Genomic DNA, 25,096 nt, shown 5'->3' with positions numbered 1-25,096 from the left:
GTGTGTGTGTGTGTGTGTGTGCGCGCATTTGATCAGGCTTCTGAAAGAACTTTGAGCACAGGGGTTGTGTGTAAGTCGATGGTGGAAAGAGTAGAGTAGGGATGCTACGCACCTTCTGCGGCTTTGGCCCTCTCCAGCTCCTCTCTCTCTCGCTCCTCTTGAAGGAGTCGCTCATCTTCTCGCCGCTGCTCTGCAAGAAGAGTCTGCCTCTCCAGATCCTCCTCCTTCTGTTTGATGTCCACCTCAGAGACTATCTTCAGCTTCTAGAAGACACACACACACACACACACACACGTTTAGTTATATTGACTCCATCTCTCAATATTGTTCCAATGAAGCCCAAATGTCCATTTGTAGAAATACACTATACTGACAAAAGTATTGGGACGCCTACAGGAGCTTTTATGAACTCCCATTCTAAACCCATAGGCATTAATATGGAGTTGGCCCAAGGTATGGAGCTCTGCAGTTGAGTCAGCAGCAGAGCGTTGGAGACTTTTCTGCACTCTGCTCTAAGCTCAGCAGAGTGCAGTAACTTTACATGGTCTGACAGACACTCGGTGGCTGAGCTGCTCTCTGTGAGCTGTTCCTCCTAAATGCTTCCACTGTTCAATAATAATACCCCTCACAGCTGATGGAGGAAGATCTAGGAGGGAAGGTCTAAATTTCACCAGCTGACTTGTTGTTGTTGGTGCAACGGTGTCTCCTCTTACACACAGAACCACGCTGGAGTTCAGTGAGCTCTTCAGAACCTCCCACTCCTTCACTGATGTGTGGATAGGCAGACTGCATGACTAGAGGTTTGATATTATACACCTGTGGCAAAGGGGCTAAATACAAACACCTGAATTTAATGATTACATGACACCTACAGTCTTAACACTATTGAAGGGTGGCCTTCTTTAACCTACATGAAGCCTACAGTCTTCTTTAAAAGTTTACCATGATTTTGTTCCTTTTACACTACAGAAATAACATGAACACTCCAGAAGGAAAAATTATCTAAAATAATAAATAAACAAAAAGCTGAAAATCAATTTAGTCATTGATAGATCAAATATTAACAGAATAAATAGAACACTTACGTCCTCGTCTTTACAGACAAAGTTCTCTGAAAGCCGTTGAGAGTTTCGTACTGGAGGGTTCAACAGCTTCTGCTGCAGCTCTCGTTCCTAAGGAGAAACATTCAAGTTAGCTTTTCCATCTCACACACACAAAGACACACACACACACTCCAACATGCCCTCTAGGGAGCACTTTAGGCGTGCAGGGGCGTTCAAGGGGTCATCAGGGTCAAGTCATGCTCTAACTGACTCACCAGTTACTCCAGCCCCCCCACAAGTGGTCAAAAATAAGACCCCAAAATAAAACAATTTCCAAAATGAAACCTTCTACAGGTCATTTAAACGCTGAGGTCCAGCCCTTTTCCTTAACTAGCCTTAGGACCATCGGCAGGTGCAGATCAAGTGTAAAGCAGACAGGCCTAGACAGATTAACAGCACAGGCAGAAGAACGGTCCTACTGTCCAGAGAAGTATTTCTAATAGGTTCTGTAGGGCTTGATTGCATTCAGTGACTAGAGCTTTAGTGAGGTCAAGATATTGGATGATCACCAGCCCACCTCATCACCCCCAACGCCTCCCAAAAGTAGTAGATGGAGCACCATTCGTCATTCCAGAGAACACACAGTTCCACTGCTCAATGCTGGGGGGCTTAATACCCCTCTAGTCCACACCTGGCATAAGGCAGCATGGTGCCAATAGGGTCATGTTCATACTGAGCTACAATCTCAATCTATAAGAGTGTATATGCATACATTAGAAGGGGTGTCCACAAACATTTGGACATATAGTGACTAATTTGTTTGTGCATGCCCCTTCTATGTCCAAATGTTTGTGGACACCCCTTCTAATGTATGCATTTACAAACTTGCAGGGTTCGTTTTAGTCATTTCTCCCTGCTCTGCTTCCATTAACAGTCTGAGAGTCCGACAGAGGTCTATCAAGCAGGCTCATCAGAATATTAGGCCCACTTCAAGAGTTTACTTCAACAGATCTGATCAGCAGTTTTTTTTAGACAGCCATCTTTTGTTTTTCCACCACTCACGCAAGCTTCTGGTGGATATTAAATATAATACTAATCTTATAATACATGTATCATATAATACTAATATAATACATGTATTTTACTGATGGACGGTGAGACTAGAGAGCAGCCTCAGTGAGGAACAGCTGCCCACAGTGACATGGTTGAGATTGTAGCTTATCCTGCATTCTCACAACCTTGATCACCACCATCCTCATCATCACTGCTGTCACCTCTGGAAGAACACTTGCTGCATTACTCCATAGCACTTAATTCAGTAGTGTGAGATAGACCACCACTGGTGCCTCCACTTAAGAGGTCACCAAACCGGTCATGCTGTAGGCCATCAATCGCTAGGCTCCGCTCCGGCCTGCCTCAAGGTGATAGCCTGCCTCGTGTCACGGGCGGGATGAACAGTTCTGACAGGGCTTTGCATGCGTGTCAGTCAAGTGTCAGGGTCATAAAAAACACTGAAAACAGGGGGGAGGGGCTACTCTGTCCATCTGAGGTAATTGCACATCTTACCACTCTACACATGCTTCATACTCACAGCATAAAGAAAGATATAGGGGACACGGGACGGTCACTCCAATACAAGACAAACACTTTCACAGGAAGGCTCTTTGCTACACAGTGGGGCAGCTACAGCATTCTAGCATTTTCTTTTTGTTAAATACAGGAAATAAACTGGACAGAAAAACATGTCGATTCTCTTTTTTAAAGCTCAAGTCCAGAAAAGCACCTATTGTAGCTCGATTTTGGGCATGTTACACACTGCCTGAACACCCCTGAGCAGCTGCTTTACCCCAGCCATGCAGAGGAGACCAACAGACCCTGCAGCCATCCTTGAAAAGCCAAGCTGGGCAAGTGCAGACCAGTTACACCATGCACATGCAAATGACAAGAGCAGTCAAAAAAAAAAAAGGCACTGGGCGATCTTGTGAATCTTTCCAGCACATTAAAGAGCTAAATGTAAAGCTCACAGTCACGCAGACATTATGCACCTTCAAACATCAACTTTGCAGGAGATGGAAAATCCCTTAACTTTCAATGGGAGTCAAAGTTAATGTAATTAATTCACATCAAGTGAAAAAAAGTCAAAATACAAGATGCCTGCCATTTTTTCATAGTGGTTTGCATTACACACCATTTTTTCTTTAAAAATAAATAAATAAAAAATCAGTATTGATCGCCAATATCAACACCTGATATGCACCTGATAAGCTTCAAGGCAACATTATGTAGACATGACACTTTAACATATCAGCTACAGAATCGTGTTGATGCTCCATGTACTGTAACAGGGAGAATGGCATCTCTATGGGCCTCAACACTTCTACTGCACTATGGAAATTTGGCATAGTTGCACGAGATCCCTCACCAGAACTGCCTAATGCTGCATAATAAACATATTTGGCGTATTAGTGCAAAATCCTGTAGTATTACTCTACCAGCTCAGTCCACATGCTTCTTTACTTTCAGATGCTTGTCAACAAATGCTCAAAAATATGCTCCCATATAGGGGAGAAAAAAAGAAAGATGAGCGAATAGTTAAATCTTCGTGTTGAACGTCCAACTCCAACTGACAATCCTGAGTCGGTTCAATCTCAGTTTTTACAGAAGCAGGGCACTACTGCTATACTGCAAGACAAATGTAAATGGCAAAATGTAAAGATGAGGAAAGACTGACCCTGTGTTCGATCATACTGCTGATCTCAGGCAGGAAGTTCTGAGTGATGATGCGGTACAGGTGGCGATCCTGTGGAGAGCTTTTGTCCTTAATGCTGTCGGCCAGCCGCGTCCACTGCTCCTCATTGTCACAAACCAGAGACCAGGCCCCACGCTCTCGCTCTGTCAGATCACACACAGTGAGGTTTTAGTTCATATTTGAAGTGATCAATGCTCAGTGATGAAGTGCATCATGACTGCTGTAAATAGTTAATCAGAAAGAAAAAGGTCTGAAGAGCAGTAAAGGACAGGAAAAAGCAACTGTGGGTCAAAATCACTCACCTCTAACCAGCGGCCGCTCCTCAACTTCACTTTCCTCCAGTGTTTCCATCTCCCTGGAAAACACCAAATAGGAATTTAACATAACTACAGTTTGGCTTCCATATAATATACTAACACCAAGTCAGCCTAGAACATAATTATTTGATCCCAAATCATGACCAAACAAAAAAAATAATAATAATAAAAATAAAAAAAATAAAAAAAACCCACACCCACACCACATCTGATCAAATTAATGAACAAATTTAATTTGATCATCCCAAATTAAAAATCCATCACTACAAGAATGATGATACTATGAGTATAACAATAATATGAGAATGATTAAATGGGCACAATACCATTACAGCCTTATGCTGGTGACTGTCCCTTAGAAGACGACTGACCGACCGAGCCACCCCTAGTCCCGAAGGACCCCCTACCCTGAACCTTCTAGTGTTTTTCCTGCCCTCACACACTACCTTCAACTCAGAAATAGCTAATTAATCAGCTAAGTATTGTTGTTAATGCTCATAGTCCTTCATTTTTGACATCATGCGATTCTGGCAGTTGCTCTTTATATTGTTTTGTAGACTTTTGTAGACAACGAATGGACCAATAGAAATGCCCCAAAGTGACAATCTATCCTCCTGTAAAGCTGCCATTTTGGAAATACATGTTTTTTGCATGAAAGCAACATAAAATAAAGGACATTTAAGTCAAGCAATAATAATACATTATGAACTCCTTACATTGGGGACATCTCTCCAGCCTTCTTCTTTGGCGGCCTTCCTCTCCTCTTCTTCTCTGGCACTTTTATTTCTGGGGTTTCACTGGAACAAAAAGTGATCGAACAACTGTTAGATACTAATTAACAACTGCAGCTGAAAAAAGTGCTGGAATATTTAATAGAAACTCTTAAAAACTGAGCACAACTGATTAGCCAGCAATTCATACACTGTCCTTTACTGTTATTATGCTTGGTTTGTGCACTGAGGTTGTCTAGAAGTACTGAAGACATTAATGCTCTACATATTGAGAGGTCATTTATCACAGTAACTATATGTGATTTTGCCTGCCCCTAACGTCCACTCCTCCATACCAGCGTTCAGAGGACTTCCGCTTGACAGGCTCCTCCTTGTACATTCGGGTCCCATAGAAGTACCAGTAAAAGGCACCTGATCCATCTTGACCCAGAGGCTCGACACGCAAGCTGTCTGCATCCAGACCCTGAGAGGAAGATCAGTGAGTTTAAATAGCAGTTAAAAATCAATCAATCAATCAATCAATCAATCATCTCTTATGGGCTGGCTCTAAAACTACAGCTCTGCTCTTGGGTAAATCAATTTCCGCCTTCAAAACCTTATAGGTGACAAACGCCAAAATAAATAAATGAATAAATAAATAAATAAATGAAACCGGTCTTATGAAAAATCACTGCATTCCTAAAACGTAAGGAACAGCCAGGAGCTCTCATCACTGTTCGCCCTGTAGAGAACACCATTAAGTGATAAATGCCTTTGTTCATATTTTGCTGAGTGCTTACCTAAGCACACCTCTAATCAGCACCCTCCTACCTTAAGCAGGTCGAAGACGTCAGCAGCGTCCAGGCGGTAATCACAGAGCCTGTGGAGGAGTTCCACCTGCGTGCGGACAGGAAGCTCCTCGAAGGAGCTCTCTTTCAGAGGGTTGGGCTTGCCTTCTTCAAGCTCCCAGCGGTAGTTGATGATGTCCTCCAGGTAGCTGCGGATAGCTTGAGGCCTGATGGAGAAAGAACGTATTTCGGGGTTACTTTTATACAGGCTGGATTTAGTTTAGCTGCAGAATTGGAGCCAGAATCTCTTATTTTGGAGGTGATTTTTTTAAAAACAATTAAATAAATGAAAAAATAAATAAATAAAATAAAAGTACACTTCACACAGACTGGATAACTAACCCATTTAACATACACCTTAATATCAACCAACCGTAACGTAAAAGGACTGAGGGCAACCCTCATTTTCATGAACAGGGGACTGGAGAAAAATAAGTACTTAAAGTACAGTATTTAACTTATTAATAAATTAAATTAAATACATTATTAAACAAAATGAAAGCATACGCAAACAATAAAATAAATAAAATTAACTTGAAAGTAACCAAGCCAGTAATTAAAAAAACTATTTAAAAATCTTAAAATGAAGATAAATTATGTAATAAACTTAAATAATAGTCAGTCAATGTAATTAAACTAACAGTAAAATAATTAAAATCATAAGCAAGATCAACCAAAATAGCTGCTGTAAACAGATATTTCCTGGTCTTTTTAGATTACTGATATAAAATATAGATTAATAGAGTAGAGTTAGGAGACAAAAAGGTAAAAAGGCAAAAACAAGTCAACCTGAATAAAACGGAAAGAAAAACATAAAATAACGGCACAAAAATAAATTAATAAAAAAAAAGAGAAAAGTAAGATTAAGCTAAAGTGAAGCTAAATTCAGAAATAAAATTGTGATTAAAAGTAGTATAATAATAAATTACAAAAATAATAAACCATTGTCAACCAAAACAGCTGCTGTAAACAAAGATGCTTTCTGATCTTTTGAGTTTACTGACTGATCTATTTTTTTTTTTAATCATTAAAACAGTAAAAAGAGAAAGACCAGGTTAACTGATCTCCTACACGACCACATTTTGACAAACGGACAGAAATAAATGCATGTGGCTGAGGTTCTAAGAGAGAGACAACAGGAGGCATGTCTTGCCTCTATTATGACATTAGTTTTGACTGAGCAAACAAACATTAGTTCTGGGTCACACCAACTGGATTAATCCAAAAGCTAGAGGAGCTCCAGTTCCTGCAAGGATGCACAGAAACAAGAGGCCAGGCCAGGAGTGAGCCCCGCTGCAACACGCACAAGAGAGGAGCGAGGAGGGAAAGAATGGGCTTATCTGGAGAAAGCAGAATGCACTCGCTCACACAGCTGCAGGCCCCCCACTAACCCATCACTCTTTCTCTCGCGCTCTCCCTCGCTCTCCTGCTCGCTCGCTCAGCCCCTCCCTCCCCTGCTCCACTGGGGCATTCAGCGCGCGTGGATGAAAAGGGCAGCTCTCTGAAAGGCCAGGGCCCAGCAGCAGCCCCAGGATGCCTGCGGCTGTCCGATCCAATAAAACCCACTGTCCCGTTCAAGGAACACTTCAACCAAACATGCGGGCCTGGCTAGCAATCTGCGATAACCTGGGGTTTCCTGACAGCGCGTTTTCTTTCCATAGCGCACTTGTTCTGAATTTGACTGGATCCTGACTGGTTATGAAAGACAAAAATTAAGTAATTTAGAAGTTTTGATGTGCAAAATAAACTCTGTCCTATGTTACAATTCATCTGGTCATTAAAATAACTCTATAGCCCAGCAGAGGGCAGTGTAGAACCTGCGTCTTATTACCAGAGTCAGTCAGGGTTTCTTTTCCACCTTTGCCCAATAAGTAGCACAGAAAGGCTAAAGGCTTAAAAACACACACTGGACAGGAGATGGTATAATACAGCTCCAGCATACAGGATGATTTGCAGTACACAGTGTCTGAGCAAGACTCCTAACTCTACATTTACCTACCTGTGTAACGTAACCTATATGGACAAAAGTATTGGGACACATGCTCAAAAAAAAAGGTTTATGCTGCTTTTGTTAGAGCAACTGTCTCTACCTTCCAGAGAAGAAGACTTTCTCCTAGATTTTGAAGAAGCACTGCTACGAGGATTTGATTGCACTCAGCGACAAGAATGTTAATGAGGTCGCGATGGTGGACGGTCAGTATGTTGGACAAGACAAAATGTGCGAAAGTAGCTGAAAGCATTCATTAGAAGGGGGTCTCCATAAACATTCAGTTCCTCACTTTCATAACCACAGTGCTCACTTTCATAGGCCCTAAAACAGAACCCTGTGGTACTCCACAAGCAGTTTCTGCATTAGGATACCAAAAACTCAACAACAAACCTAAAATTCAGGGGATTATAGCACCTTGTTACCTTCTGCAAACATCCCTCATAGCTGCAGGTATTCATCTCTGCAGATATCCCTTTCCCCAATCACCAACTCCTTTGAAAAGATCTGATTTGATAACTCCCAACAACACTGGAAAAATCAGTGGTGCCTGGTTAAGTCTGAGGAAATGTCCTGTGTATTTTTATATATAGATATTTTATTTGTAATTATATATATATATATATTACAAATAAGATATCTATATATAAAAATACACAGGACATTTCCTCAGACTTAACCAGGCACCACTGATCGATATTAATAATGCACTCTGTATCCAAGACTGGAGTAAAATAATAATCTGCCTCTGCTAGATAGGTCATCTTGCCTTGTCTTATGTGTGACTACTGCACATATACACATCGCCATTGCAATGCTGAAGTGATCTATTGTGCAGCCCTAGCTCCGATCTTACCTGCAGTACAGTCACAGGAATGCCAAGGGCCACTGATGCTGCTGTAAGCTGGAGAAGCACTCAAATGGAGGAGGCTCCCTCGAGGGCCCAGCCATTTATCACAAGTCTGACTCAGTTACGCATACACTCCCATTCTGTAAAGTGGGGGCATGCCCCTGGACCTACTGCTGCCTCGGGCTTACAGTCATGACCAGCAGCAAGAACGGTCACACGGATTCATAGCACTGCCTGGACGTGCAGCCACTGAGTCATGCGTAGATAGTGGGTTAGGCCAACCTGCTGTGCAAGCTATGACACATTCTTCAAGAGTGGTAGTGAACGTTGTGAAACAGCTCGAGCAAGCTCGAGTCATCCCCCATTTACGCAGATGTGCAAACACAGAATACAGTTAGTGCAGTCAGGTGTGGCTCCAGAGTGAGAAAAACAACTTACGTGATGTCGTGCCGCTGGTAGCATCCCTGGAGAAGACAGCAGAGCAGTTCAGAGAGGAAGTCTCGGTCCTGTTTCAGCAGCGCTTCTTCCAGTTCCTAACACAGAAAGCAGAAGGCAGGAGAGGTCATTCGGTGGTCACGTTTTACAAGCGCCTACTTTCACTAATTTACAAGAAAGTATCAGATTTAACGACCCTTTTTTGTTTAAGACACTATTGCTGAACAGCTTAGCAAAGTGTCTGGACTCCTGTTACAAAAGCCAATGGGACTTGGCTAGGGGGAGAACCTAGAGCCTTCTATGTGACAAAATGTGAATATACACATACTGAAAAGGTTTCAAAACATACACTACATGGACAAAAGTATTGGGACACCTGCTCATTAACTGCTTTTTCTAAAATCAAGGGTATTCAAATAAGTTTTTCCAGCTTTTGTTAGGAGTAACTAGCTCCACTGGCCTGGGAAGGCTACTAGTACTTTCTACTAGACTTTGGAGCAAGTGTTAGTTGGATTATCACCACCTTAATTCTCTGCTAAAGTACTGGATTGAGCTCCACCATTCCAGAAATCACAGCTCTTCCACTGCTCCACAGCTTAATGCTGGGGGGCTTTATACCCCTCTAGCCCACGCCTGGCATTAGGCAGCATGGTGCCAATAGCTTCATTATTATCTGATCCAGATATCCAGAGTCCTATTCTATTGGCAGTTTTTCTCTACAGGGACTAGACAAGCAGTGGGTGTGTGCACATGCATTTGCACATCTGTTTCAGCAATGGGTGCAGCTTAAAAGTAGCTGATGCGTTCATTTAAAAGGGGTGTCTACAAACATTTCCCACCCCAACACAGTCCATTTACATAAACTGGCCATCAAAACAAAAACAACCTACTACAGGTTTGCCCCACCCATCCATACGGCACTTCCCAGGAGTGTTTCAGCTGAGGCACAATTGAAAAAGGGCAGCCAATCAGGACAAAGCTTGTTTATTAAACAATCGCAATAAAAGCAAAGTAACAAACAGGGAATAAGGAGAAGTTTTTGTCTCACACACCAAAAAGTAAAGCCTGTTCAACTAAAAGTTCAGAACGGAGTGAAACACCTTCAAGAGCACATTTTCAAGTTATGCCTCAAGGCTCTCAGCGAGGCTCTTGCTGGAAGCGAGGAGGTGCAGCTGAGGTTCAAGTTCAACCTGACCTCTCTCCGTCCCGGTATTGTGCGCTGGCCATTCAGGGTTTATGAAGCGGCAGTAAGCAGCAGAGCAAACTCCAGCTGAAAGCAAGCAGAGCCGAGGCGCTAGGCACCAGCAGGAGCCCCCCCCCCAGGGCCAGGGCTGGCGAACCACAGCCTTCCTCTGCTGACCCAGCACCACCTCACCCAGCAATGCAGTGCTCTGAGACGGAGAGCAAAGAGGGTGAGAGGAGCTGAGAGGGCAGATATGCAAATGTGCAGCCATCCCACCACCATTTGTCCATTTCATTTAGCTACCCCATCTCAAGATCCATAGCAACGCAGAGCACCAGCAGGATTTTTGCTGAAGGACCCTGCTATCTGCTCAGCGCCTCTGGCAACGGAGAACACTTTTCAACTCTGGCCGAAAACATCCTCCCCCTTTCCCCCCCTTCAGCGCGGAGTGACACACCGCCTAAATTAACTCAAGGGCGAGAGGAGGCAGAGCTGGACTCATTGTGAGCTTCACTCGAGCTGCAGATTGCTGCCTCTCTCCAGAGAGACGGTGGAAAAGAGCAGGGGTCGCCGGAGGTCACCCCGCACACCTCCCGGCAGCAGAGAGCCGCGGAAACCAGGAGCCCGGTATCAGCAGGATGAAAAACACAGAAAGAGCCTGAACAACAGGATGAGACACATGTTAGTGCTTAGGGGGGAAAGAGGAAAAAAAAAAAAGAAAAAAAATACCCCACTCACTCCTCACTTCATTCCCAGACAAAGAAAGCGTTGACTGCCTAACGGTTAAAACGCTGAGTCCATTACACTTCCTGGGAGGACTTTAATGAGTAATCTAAAAGCTATTGATCAGCCCCCTCAGGTGCTCAGCAGAAGGTAGAATGGAACTGTCAAAGCCTTTATTGAGTGAGGCAGTTGGTGTGGAATTGAGTTTGGGAGACGGCCGGCCTGGCTGCGAATTGGGCTGCCGACAGCAGAAAGAGTCCTCCTGCCTCCTGGACAAATTCAGGCCCTCTTTCCATCAATCAGAGCTTACAATCTCAGCCTTTTACAAATGTTTCCTTAAAGGATTTCTGTCTGCAAGCTTCATGTCCACTTCAACACTTCTCAGAGCAGTGTTGGGTCTAATTCAAAGGGACTAATAGGGAATGGTGACTCGGTCATTCCCACTTCGGGCTGGAACGCTGCTACTGCACTATGGAAATTTGGTGAAGCTGCTTGAGACCTCTCTCTAAACTTGGAGAAAGTGTGAGGAAAAATCCGATCACAGAAACACAGCCTGTTTATGTTTGTCTTAAATGTGGAGATCAGTCTCTGACCACCTCAGATCGCAGTTTAAGAGATTTAACGGTAATCCGATCACAATGTGCCTTGGGGGTGTTTACACCTGGCTTTTCATACAGACAAGTGAAATCCGAATGTGATCCGTTCACCAAAAATGCAGGTAATGTCGGTATGTGTAAACATGCCCTAAGGAGGGCAGCAGTGTGTGAGGTTTGTTTAGTTGAGCTTAAACAGTATCGCCCCCTTAGTTGGAAGCTACAGAGTGTGGACATGGTGTGCATAACCAGAACTGAACCGCTCGTTATCCAGATTGCGGCCACCTCTAACATCCATTTCAAATGTACTTCTTTATTTTGCCAAATGTTTTTACCATTAAAAATGATAAAACTCTAGTTTGGCCAAATATAGAGCAAAAAATATGATTTATATTGTGTCTTTTGCCAAGAGAAAGCACTGGAAGGCCACACAAAGTGAGCTGCTGGTTTAAACAGCCAATTAAAACAGCCTTAAACAAACAGTCCATCAGCCAAACTGGGTCAAAAAGAAGGTGACCTCAACCATTAAAGTAAAATCATGATCGGCACGTTCCTAACCGATAGCCAAAAAGCCAGACAGCTAATAGGCCATTTCGATTTTATGTAAAAATTTGTTTTAGCTCATGAGCTCCCCCTACAGTTGGGAGTGAAATTCACTGTGAGGTAAAGAAGCATGTGGGCTGAAGTGGTAGAGCAATATTACAGGATTTAACTAAAATAGGACTCCAGTTACACAGCGCTACACAGTTCGCACAGTTCGAGGTCTCAAGCAGCTCCGCCAACCATTCTGCCCATTAAAATCAGAGGAGCATCAAGAGGATTCTGAAGCTGCTGTTTTAGGGTAAAATGCTACAAACCGTTGCTTTAATTTACCCCATAAAAAGGGGAGAAGTGTGCATTAGCTCAGCAGCAGCGTCTTCCATTACAGACCACACTGGAGAAAGCTCAGTCTTGACGGGGCGGTCAAGTCTAGGCCTCAACTGATGGGTCGCTTTGCCCTTTCTGCAAGTCTCCTCAGATCCTGTGTCACGCTCACACAACTTCCTGGTCCCCTGACAGCCAGTGGGCCGGAGAGCGCCCATCTATCAGTGCAGGCTGCACTTTGATCACACTTCAAACCTGAGTCCGGCTGTGGGGGGATTAGCACCGGCGCACTACACCTTTGAAGTGCCATTCAGCGGCTCAGATGGCAAAGGAGGGGAATTAATGTAGTGTACACGTCCTTTTCTTCCTCACAGCCCAACTCTCCTGTGTCACACTGCTGGAAACCCAGGCTAGCCTAATCCAGCACTCCACCTTGATAGAAGCATACTGTCTGCAAAGCATGAGGAGAAACATCTTCCACTGTACGGTTCTGAGCAGTATGATGGGCTCCTCCTGAGGTGGAGGTTAAAGATGCAGAGAATGAAGGGATACAGTCAAAGGGCTTTAACGTGAGGACTGAACTTCCAGAAAGCTCTTCTAAATGCACGGTATAAAATTAACGCTTTAAAAATTTCAATAGGACCAGCCATAAAGCAGCCTAAATAATAACAGGCTTTAGGCAGTGTGACCAAGATGGCATGGCAGGTGTTACAATAAGCATATTTAGATTTATTCAAACACTGCTGTGATATTTCAAAGCCACAAACTCTGCTCCCACAAACAGTAAAACAATGAAGTACCAGATAATTATGTAACTGTAACAGTATATTAGATAGACAGATAGAGATAGATTAGACATACCGATAGATACACCGACAGACCATATACCGATAGATATACAGACAGACCATATACCGATAGATATACAGATAGACCATATACCGATAGATACACCGGCAGAAAGATAAACCGATAGATATATAAATGTACAGACAGATAGACATACAGACAGACAGACATACCAATAGATATACAGACACAGACAGACAGATATACCGACAGATACACCGGCAGACAGACATACCGATAGATATATAAATATATATACAGACAGACATTGATAGACATACAGACATATATATATATATTATATAGACAGACAGACAGACATACCAATAGATATACCTATAGATATAGACAGACAGACAGACATACCGATAGATATACAGACAGACAGATGTACCGATAAATCTACAGATAGATATACAGACAGACAGATTTACCGATAGATATACTGATAGATACAGAGACAGCGGGAGATAGTTTTAGTAACTAACTCAGCAATTAGCATGCTGGCTAATTTACCTACCATTATGACTCTGATCACCCAATGATCACTAAATGAAAGCGAGAGCTTCCTTAATTTTGGATCTTCTGAGCAGGACCACCCAATCAGAGGAAAGCCGGCAAAGAGCCGCCAAAGCAGCAGTGCTATTGGTTGAGGATTAAGCGATTAAGGAATGTCCCAATCCAATCAGGGCCGATCCAGAATTCTATTATAATGGATTGGGTATTAGCCATTTTAATCCCAATCCAGTCCAGAAAAACCACAGCATCATCTGGTGTCCCCAAGGCACCTCCAACAGACATCATTTCCCAGCCGGCTGCAGCAGTGTGGACGCTCTCAGAAGGTAAATAAAGAAGATGAGAGTCTGCAGCAGAGCAATGTGACAATATTTTATTGTATCATGATAAATTTTGTTACTGTTATCTCTAACAAAATGTAAGCTTTTCTAAGCATAAGGAGGAGACTGTTAGTGCTTAATAAACACTGATCAGCTGCAGGTTTCATTACTAACAGTGTAATTAGACTGGGTTCATTAGATGAAGTTCAGCAGATGTAACTTCATACAGTAAATTACTGTATTCAGTACAGGAGAGGATCTGAATAGTAGTTTATAAGAATCTGTCATTACTGATGTTTGTTTGTGATTACATGTATCGTAATAAATATCAAGTATCGCGAAAGAAGTCTTTAAATATCGTGATAGTGTTTTTCATACCATATCGCCCAGCCCTAGACTGCAGTGTGGAGCTATTTTTCAGTAGAACATGAAAACATGAAGATAATAATAATAATAATCTGAACCTCTATAAAACTTGTAGCGCTCTGTTTTACCAGCGGGAGAACCGGAGAACCGCTCTCCTTTCTCTGTTCATAAACCAGAACTGAAGAACCCATTCAGAACCAAGAGGAGGCTAATGCTAATGCTACACACACGCACTGTAGAAACCCAAATCACACTCAGCACATTCACCCACTATAAACTAGTTATTATACACCAGTAGACCACCAACGCAGATACAGTGCAGAGTGTGTACCAGTTCATAAAGGAACTGGGAGCTGAATGGTCTGAGCGGTTTTCTTATGAGGTCTTAGTGAATCTCCAGCTCACTTTTAACGACCGTCGTTAGTGAAATGCTGCTGCCAAGAAACACTCTAAATGAGTTTGATGGCAATCTCGCCATGCATCAATCCGTCTACACTTGTCTACAGCCAGAAGTTTTTAACCTCCCTGTTCTCAAATGTTATGACCCTCATGTTACGATTCACTGATACCGATTTATCCAGAGCCAAATAGCAAAGAGACACATTCAGGGCCAAGACAAGATACCAGCCGACCACACCAGTGGTTTCAGGTCATATCAGGCATGATACCACTCTTCTGACAGGAAACATGCTTCACTGGGAGACACAACCCATTACTTCCTGCAGCATTACTCACCTAACCTACACAAGCTTACCAGCAACGGCTTCTTTACTGGAATTGTCGAGTTTAGTGGGATCTACTTGACTCATAATTCAACCGAATTCACACTCGGGCAGTGCTACAATACCAACCTTTATCAACATTAGTTTAATTAATCTGCCTATTATTGAGCACCCCACCTTTTGTGTGACCAAAACAGCTCCGACCTGTCGGGGCATGGACTCTAGAAGACCTCTGAAGGGGTCCTGTGGTATCTGGGACTCCCTGAGAAGTGGGGCTTACATAAGAATCAACGAGCCTTGAGTGTGAGACATGATGAGCAGTATTTCACACATATGGGAAACCTACACTAGGGCTGGGCGATATGGTAAAAATACTATATGACGATATTTAAGACATTTTCATGATTCACAAAACAAAACAAATAAACAAGTACTTTTCAGAACATCTAGGTTCCCCCAAGAACTCAAATGCCCTCAAAAGGTGCCCATAGGAACTTTTGGGACTCCTCATAACAAAATCTGGATCTCATTTGAATTAAAATTCCTGACAAACTTTTGAAGGTGTTTCGATATGAAACTGTGGAGGAACCTCTTAAGGTGCTTTAAGGAACCTTCAAGAAACCTTCTTCTTCCAAAAACCTCTTCTAAAATATTCCTTAAAGCACCTTAAGAAGTTCCTACACAAACTGTAGAAGAACCTCCAGCCGTTATTTGAGGCTCTTATCATTTTAACAGTGGCATGGGCCAACAGGGCTCATTAATACTCCCTTTATGTATGAAAAAGGTCCACAAGTATATCCTACAGATCACTTTACAGGCATTGCAATTAATTCTGCATTGATAAAATTCACTTAATCACTTTTTTTAATTTGCATATTGATAAATCTGAAAGCTGGATATTTCACATTGTGAAAGCTGCACTATACTTTGTCCCTTAGATAGAGTTAGCAGTATGTATAGGGGTATGTAACCTCACTGTACGCTACAGCAGTTGGGAATTAAATAAGCTGACTCAGTTCTTCAATATCTACACACCACCACATTGAATGCTCTGGGACTGATGTTTCTTCAGCTAATCAGGAGGCAGTAGGTCTTGATTGCAGTTAAACAGTCTCAGAAAGAAAAGCTGATAAAGCTTCTCTACTCAGCCTGTATCAACAGACTCTAAGCCCAGTCAAAATCAAGACGTTCCTACTATCAGTCCCTGATGCACACCAGAGGCTCACCACAGATGGTGGGAGAGCAGTTAACAGCCGTTGCTACTTAAGGGGAGGAATAGGAGGATGGAGGAGGGGGGTGGGGGAAGTGTCCTGTGTGAGGACTCATCTCCCTCAGCAAAACCTCCCCCCACTTTCTCACAAACAACCTCCACAGCCTCCACAGCCTCCACACAGCATGGCAAAACATCTTCACAGTCCATCGCTTTCCCTCACTGGCCTCGGTGCATTTGACTTCTACCACCAGATTAGCTTTCCACTTAACGTTTCCATGTTGGAGGAGAAACACCAACAGTGGCGAAACTAAAAAGAGAATCTAAGGCGGCATCCAGTTCATTTCTTTATCCATCCATGTGGAGCCGCGAGAAGACTCTACGGTTGCTCAATTTCTGGGGTTTGGTTTCCTACAAAGCGTGAACACCTCTAAGGTTCTTCTGCTTCACTTCTTTAAAAATAAGGATCCAGGAAAACTAAAAGGAGGGGGATGTGAAACCTCATCTCAATGTCAGGGCCAGGTGGAACAGCTGGCCAGGGATGGGTGGTTACACACTTCCTGGGGTTAAGGCAATTCATTGAGGACCATTAACTTCAGGAGATGGAGACCCTTCATCCCACTCCACAGGAAAACCCAGCCAACAATCCACTTCCTTTCTAAACTAGTTTTCTGCATTACAGTATCCTCTCGCAGATCCTTAGAAAAAGCAATTCGGCCACAGACCACAGTGTACACACACATACGTATGGTGAATCGGTGCTGGAATAGCAAATCCTGCCCAATCTGAGGTGACCCTAAACCACGCTTGAGAATCTGGAAGCATTTGCCATTACGGAGCGGCTCCACTTCCTCAAACACTTTTTAAAAACGCCACATTCGTAAAAACCTTGTTAAAGCAGCTTATATGGTGCATTTCCTGGCACGTTAATCCGCCAGACAACTCCGAACCACTGCCACGGTCTTGAAAACACACCTGTTGATGACAACAGCAATGTACAAAAGCTGAGCATGCTGTATCAATCCCTAAATACAATAAGCTAGTTACACGTGAAATAATTAACGTCAATAACGAGTCGTATGAATGGAAAATTACGGGTTAGGCATTTTAACATGTAATTAGCTTAGGCATTCGTCACTGTAGTGGTTTAGTACCAGTTTTCCGAAGATGCTATGGAAGAAAAATAAATGAACAAATAAATAAATAATACTACTACTAATAATAATAATATCGCTAATGAACATTTTAAAGATTCTTCAGTACTCCTCAGTTTTGAGGCCCCTTTAGAGGTTCTTCAATATGAAACTACTGGGAAACCTCTTAAGGGGCTTTAAGGAACCTTCAAGAAGCCACTTGCTTCTTTAAAAAAAAAAAAAAAAAAAAACACACACAAATACATACACACACACATATTGAAGGTTCAGATATTCCTCCACAGTTTCATTATGAAGACCCTCCAAGTGAGGGTCTCACTTAAACTACTGGCTGCCATGCCACCATGATTTCCAGAGGCACTGCTCCGTTCAGTCCGTATCCGCGAGCTTTAAGGGTGTGTGCACAAATACGGACGCAAAAAAGGTTGTTTGTACTTAAGCTGAGCCTAAACCTCTTGATTTTTTTTTTTTTACCGAAATAAACATTAGCTCTATGCCAAGCTTTCGTCCTTAAGAGCAGGTTCTTGAAGGGTTCTTACAGCACCTTCAGAGGTTCCTTCACAGCTTCAAACTAAAGAACCCCCAAAGGTCACTCAAGGTTCATGTCTTTGGAACAGTACAATGATGAATATATGAATCCCTAATTAATTTGTATACTTTAATATCAAATTTTATTAATACCCTGATGTCAAATGTTATGGCTGTTAGGTCTGTAATGTAGAAAGTCTGTTTAAAACAGAATGAAGAAACTGGTTTGTAGAAAAAGGAAACAGGAGATGCTGGTTGCTCTGGGTAAACCTCCCCTTTCTAAGTAGGACAAGGATTCTGTGAAATACCAACAGAAGTGGTTAGTACTGATTGAGAGACTGATTCAATTTCCTTTAAGACAAAAGCAAGACTTCGGGGAGAGCAACTGGTAGAGTAGAACTAACCTGTAGTATGTAAATAGAGGTGTCAAAAAAGATTGGTTGGAGTGATGCCATAAATAACACACTTTTGGTTTAATAATGATGAACCTTTCAATGGATGATTCTTTAAGGAATCAAGGGACAATAAAAAAAAAAAAATTAATAAAAAACATTATTCATTATTAATGTAATGCCTTTATACAAAGGACACCTTAAAATGGGAACTCTGGGTTGATCTTTTCCGTTAACATCCCTGTTAAAAGTTAAGTTACATATATTTTAGAAAAAGGTGCACAAGAGAACTCGTATCTGTCTGGAAGAGTGTTCTAGAAAACAGGAAATGGGTTATAAACGTAATAATCTTTCTACTCCTCTGGGCCTCATTCAACATTCCCTCACCAACTTCGACTCCCCCTCAGATGGGGGTCATACCTCGATTACACAAGTGACCCCGAACAGTTGGGCTGGAGGGCAGAACGATCAGTACCATTTTCAACTGGAACGTTCTCGGCCCTGGCCCGATTAGCCTTAGTGTGCCAATTAATGATCAATTACAGTACAGTTTCTTGAGAAATTGGACCACAACATGCACTGTATGGACAAAAGTATTGGGACACCTACAGGAGCTTTTATGACCTCCCATTCTAACCCCATAGGCATTAATATGGAGCTGGTCTCCCTTTGCTCTAAGCTCTAACAGCAGCAGGTCTGGAGCTCTGCTGCAGTTATTGAGTCAGTTTGAGGCTTTTCTGCACTCTGCTCTGAGCTCAGCACTCTGCCCTGACCCGGCTCTGTAACTTTACATGGTCTGACAGACACTCGGTGGCTGAGCTGCTCTCTGTGAGCTGTTCCTCCTAAACTCTTCCACTGTTCAATAATAATACCACTCACAGCTGATGGAGGAAGATCTAGGAGGGAAGGTCTAAATTTCACCAGCTGACTTGTTGTTGTTGGTGCAGCGGTGTCTCCTATTACATACAGAACCACGCTGGAGCTCAGTGAGCTCTTCAGAACCTCCCAGTCTTTCACTAGTGTGTGGGAAGGCAGACTGCATGGCCAGGTGCTGGAGTCCTTATAGTGTACATTGAACGTATAAGTGAATTATTGCCTTTTCTGGCTATGGATGTTGGTTTTAACTGTGCTTTAGCTCCTGTTTTTGTTGTTGTTGGAATTTTAGTGTAGTCTTTAGCTCGTACACAATTTTACCAACTAGCCAGTTAGCACAATAAGAAGTGTCATCAGCAGGGACATTACAGATGGACTTGTTTACAATGGGTCTCCTTTTTTTTAGTACTTTAAGGTGTTGAATTCCTTGAATTCTGTCCAAGGTCTTGTATAATCTCATAAGGACGTGGGCTTGTTTAAACCAGCGCTGAAAAGCAGCTGATGTAGTTTGATCAAATTCAAACATCTGTCTGATGTGACGCCACAGTCACTGGGCGTCCCCACTGTAAACCAATTAGACGCGTTTCCTACTTCTGTTTATTCAAACCAAGAACAATTTAGGAAGCTCTATTTCAGGTAAAGGCTGACAGCGCACACGTTTATTTACAGCAAAAGAGACTGACGAGGAGAAGAACACACGAGCCCCACAACACTATCAGAGGCATCACAGACAGGCAGCCTGTGGCTCTACACAAACAACTGCTCCCGAGAGCAGAGGAGTGTGTCTAGCTGGGCCTTTGTTCCAGACTAGTCTGTTAGCCTCTCAAAAGCACACAGGCACCAAGCACATCAATACAGCCGGCCTGCCCAACACACACACACACACACACACACACACACACACACTTTCAACACCTCCTCCTCCATGGAATCAGGCTCCCTCACGTCTCCTTGTGCATGCATATGTGTGTGTGTGCGCGCGCGCATGCCTCTGGCAGACACACACACACACACACACACACACACACACACACACACACACACACACTGCTGCCTCTACTCCCCCTCAAAAACACCCAACCCAACACCCAAGCCAGGCTCTTAAGAGGCTGTGGGGTAACACTACCGTTGATTACTCCCCCCCACCCCCTTTACCACCACCCTCACAGCACTCAGCTGTCTGAAGGAGAATAAAAACTGCAACCCATGAGGACACCCCACCTCCACCTCGACTAGAGCGGTCACGACTAATCGATTAAACCCAACAGGGCTTGATTTGCATGAATTACATCTGTATAAACACAAAAACAAATGACAAAACCAATTCAAATTCACCCTCTGAATTGATGGCCAATGAGAAGTTTGCAATTTGCAGCAGAACACACATTTCTGGACAAGCTGAGAGGGGCAGGTCATTTTACACTAAGACCATACTCCCAACAGAGCCATAAAAGTTACTGCTCAACACATTTTAGTTCATTTCCTTCTTTAAAGCACCCAGATCAGCTCAACAGGGGGTAGCTGTATTCCACCGTAGCATTAGCCACATTAAAACGACCACATTAACAGCTGGAGTTATTAACAGCCATTAGCCTAGAGCGTATTCCGGCTCTTGCAATGCTGCGGACTGTGGCAAGCCTGGCTTCGTAGTCCTCGAAGAAGAGGATGGATAGCGGCTGATTTCTTCGTCTTAGCGGGGCGCTGCCGTTGTGTCACTGGAATGAAACCCAGCGCTACTCCGAGATTTTCTGAGATTCGTTGGCAAGCTGAGATTAGTTTTACGTAAAGTCACACACAATCAAAAGAACCAGCTAGCAGATTAAATGTGCTCTAGAAATGGAGTCGGTTTGAGACTCTTGCAATAATGGAGCCAGATGCTCTTTGGTCACAGTTTCATATTTAGAAACCTTTTTTTGAAACCTTTGGTAGGGTGGAGATGGCACATCAGCATAGATGGGTATCGGTTTGGGACTGATCTCAGCAGAAATTGCTGGATGAGATATCATAGGGGGGAAAAAATAACTGACTTCCCTTTCTGGAAATTGTAGTGTACACTCCAATTTCCAGAATTGAATCCAGGAATGAGCTTCTAAAAGGAGGCTATAGTGCTCAAACAGCTCGACACGTGACCACGCTCGAACATCGTCCGATCACACGGTACGTGTCGAGCAGTTTGAGCACTATAGCCTCCTTTTAGAAGCTCATTCCTTAGAAAGAAGTCTTTAAAAAAGCTCAATTTAAAGTGTAGCGCTGTTCGTATTGGATGGGTATCTGCATCAACCGACACTCAAAATTGCAATATCAGTATCGGATGATATCGCAATCTTGAAAAGTGGCATCAGGCCGCCTTTAAGGCTTGGCAAAGTTTGATGCCGTTCATTTTTATTGGGATGCCTTGTTAACCTTTAGATCACTTGATTATTTTATTCTGTAAACAACTCAGCAGAACAGTGAAGGCCCTATTTAAGATACCTACACATTCATACCAGAACTAAAAACGGTACCATCTCCTCAGCACCACAACCCAAATGACAGCGAGCTCCACCTGCTTCTCAAATTTCACTCCAGACGGCCCCAGAACTCGACAGCGGAGCCCCTGAGAGAGCTTAGCATGTTCGGAGGTTGCCTCACACTGGAGGAGACAGACACTGGGAGCCATAGGGAGAGGCAACAATAGAGGCGGCTGAAACAAACCCTGAGGAGTACGTGCCTCGTACACAACCCCCCCCACCCCACCCCACCCCACTCCACTCCACTCCCCATGTGAAACCATCTGATGCATGTACTGCTGCCCTAAACTGTCAATCATGCCTGGGGGAGGGGAGCACATTATTACAATGTGGCTGGATATGGTTGTTAGAGAAGACTGGAATATTATATACGTGTGAAAGAGGGAGTGGGCAGGTTGTGGTTTGCCGTGAAGAAATTAATTTGAGCTTAATTCGAGCCTTGTTTTTGCAGAAACGCAGATGAACGCAGCAGCGCATGTGGGGGTGCGTGGTGTTAAACGCCGGGCGCAGAGGAGGAATCTGGCGGCTGATGAATAACAAGAGGATAAAACAAACTTCGCTGCTCAAAAGGGCATTGTTGAGGATGTGTGGGAGTCCTTTCTGCTCTCCAGGCGTCCTCCGGGCCACGGCAGGCACGGGTTAATAGGTAAAGATACGGGATGAAAGCAACCAAGACTGATCCCTTTCCAGACACAGCACTTGCTGTTGAAAACATGGCCTCCTGACCCATTCCCCATTTGATTTTTATCCCCACTGCTTTACAACAGAGACGTGTGGTGTGATGCCAGTGCTTCCACCACTGAAAGACCTCTAGCCATAATGCATTACTCCAGCGACCTCCAACCCTCTCCGACCCAAATCAAACCCACCTTATTCAGCCAATCTGGGACTTCTGAAGGCAGTAATTAGTTGGATCAGGTGATGTGGATTATGGTTGGAAGTTCTGTAGGAAGACCATTAGATCTATACACTGGATCAGATATCAGAAAAGAGAACGAACCTGATCCAATCTTGTAACAGATCCAGCCTGAAAACCTGCCCAGAACTGAGGAGAGCAGAGCAGCGCCACCACAGGACAAGGTCAGGTGATGACAGTGTGGCACAGAGTTTTGCTCATGTTTGCAATTAAAAACCGAAGAGGAGATCCTGATACACCCTGACGTGTGATTCTTCACTAAACCAGGATGGGTTACCTTCTACTCAAAGCTCCGCAACAAGAGCCAGTATAGCATTAGCTTTAGGCTCATTTTCCAACAACAGCTGTCCAAGGTTATTTCGTCCTAATGCAGCAATTATCAAATTTATTCTTCTATTCGTTCATCTTCTATTTGTTTTGTTTTATTTGTTTGAACTGAGCACCACAGCGGAGGAGAACCTGAGGAGAAGTCATCAGGGAAGCTTATTCTAGTCCTAGACCATGTATGGCAAATTAAAGCTCAAGTCTAATCCCATATAATCATGTTTTTTTTTCCTCTCCATGCAATCTAAAGGTAAAGGTAAAGGTGTACATATTTGTCACTGTACAGTGAAATGTGTCCTCCGCATTTAACACATCTGGTAGTGAACATACACTCACATGTGTTAGGGGCAGTGAGTACACAGACATCCAGAGCGGTGGGCAGCCAACTCCAGCGCCCGGGGAGCAGAGACGGTAAAGGGCCTTGCTCAAGGGCCCAACAGTGGCAGCTTGCCGAGCCCGGGAATCGAACCCACAACCTTATCATCAATATCCCGGCGCTCTAACCGCTGAGCCACCACTGTCCCACTACGGTTTCCCAGAGGAGTGGGAATCTCTACACGGCAAAAGCGCCGGTGTTAACTTTAACACTTACGGAGCTGATTAAACACCTTTAAAGAGTTTATATAATTATCACTGGCTAATTGAACACTCGTCAGTGCTAGAAAAGTAAATCTGGTAGTGTTGACCTTGTTACTCTGTTCAGAGGTTCTCTTTTAACACCACCCGAGTTGGTGGTGTCTACATCTCAGAGCTTCTGAATGGTGTTATTTTATTTTTTCTGAAAAAAAAAACGCTGTCGGTGTTAATTAACACACTTTTACAGTGGGCATATGATTCTCAGTCATTTCACAACTTGAGTAGTTGCTTTTACTTCGGACCGTACATTTAATTAACTAAATCAGAGCCTGCCCATCAACACTCTACCGCTTCACTAATTAGCACATTAGCATTCAGCATCTTCACAAAGATGCCTGTTAAACCCTGCGATAGAAGACGTGGACATTTGCACGCAGCCTGCAGGGAAAGTGGTAACTTGCACTGAGGCCAGGCAATTACACTAAAACATAGAATAACCATGGGGAGGTAGCCTAGGAGGAATGACAACACAATGACTGTTAGAAAGGCAGGGGGGGGGGGGGTGCCAGAAGGAATGGGAAAGGTGTGAGGAGTGTGGGAGGAGCCTAAATTAATCAAACCGATCATCAACACCTGCTTCTGTTATCTTTTAACACCATCAGTGCTGGGAATGTTTAGAGCAACTCTGAAATCGATACTAGACCAGTCTAGAGTCAGTCAAGCTGGAAATTCAACCCTGGGGTTTCTGCTGTGTAGGCACCTCACAATACACTGATCAGAATTTACGTCCAACGTCTTTTAATAATTATACAAAATGGAAGCGATGTGGCAAGTCAACTGGAAGGTTTTGCTGTGGGGCAGCAGTAGAAAAATGACTTGGCACCGTGGGCAAACTGGCCGCTTAGCGAGAGACTAGGTTCACTGTGTGGGCATAGCATTTCACAGGAAATTTACCCAGACATTTCTACACCTGCGTGGCTCTCCTCTCATTCACTGCTCTTGTTTGAAGCACATGGGATGCTGGCTTGCTTTTGGTCTGGTTGCAGGGGGTGTGGACCACTGCGACAGTAAAATCTCTCTGAAATCTATGGGACACCACATAGAGCTGGGCAATATGACAATATTTTATGGTATCGTGATGAATTTTGTTATCGTGGTTCACAATATGTTTTTATGAGTGTACCATGGATATAGTCAGTGCTTATTTTGATCAGAAGCATATTTTGAGTAAAATTCATGGTACTCAGTATGGGAAAGTATTTGGACAGGAGTCAAAAAAAAAAAAAAAAAATAAATTAAAAAAAATAATAATAACAATAATAAGCTGTCCATTTTATCTACATGATGAAATTGTGATACGTATTGTAAAAAATCTCTTTAAATATAATGATATAAAATCTTTCCATATCGCCCAGCTCGAACTTTGCATCTGAGCTCCAAATCGCGCGAATCCCTGGTTCCCAAAACTGGAATATGGCAGCAAATCCCTGGCTAAAAATAAAAGCTGCGATAGTTTGTACTTCGCCTCGTCCCTTCGG

The 25,096-nt window shown here is 43.3% G+C and overlaps 1 protein-coding gene across 1 annotated transcript in view; it reads right to left on the bottom strand.

The window, feature by feature from the left end:
• The window catches only part of cecr2 (CECR2 histone acetyl-lysine reader), a 49,802-nt gene that overhangs the window by 11,722 nt on the left and 12,984 nt on the right, over window positions 1-25,096 (bottom strand). The window contains exons 2-9 of the mRNA XM_072663285.1: window positions 8,943-9,037; window positions 5,651-5,834; window positions 5,176-5,303; window positions 4,826-4,906; window positions 4,095-4,147; window positions 3,775-3,935; window positions 1,086-1,172; window positions 113-263 (exon numbers count right to left, since the gene is read on the bottom strand). Of these exons, the coding sequence (XP_072519386.1) occupies window positions 113-263; window positions 1,086-1,172; window positions 3,775-3,935; window positions 4,095-4,147; window positions 4,826-4,906; window positions 5,176-5,303; window positions 5,651-5,834; window positions 8,943-9,037 (940 nt within the window). The remainder of the gene's footprint in view (window positions 1-112; window positions 264-1,085; window positions 1,173-3,774; window positions 3,936-4,094; window positions 4,148-4,825; window positions 4,907-5,175; window positions 5,304-5,650; window positions 5,835-8,942; window positions 9,038-25,096) is intronic.

Source organism: Salminus brasiliensis, chromosome 19 (assembly GCF_030463535.1).
Source record: "Salminus brasiliensis chromosome 19, fSalBra1.hap2, whole genome shotgun sequence".
Classification (NCBI taxonomy): Eukaryota; Metazoa; Chordata; class Actinopteri; order Characiformes; family Bryconidae; genus Salminus; species Salminus brasiliensis.
This window is presented reverse-complemented; position numbering and strand designations above follow the sequence as displayed.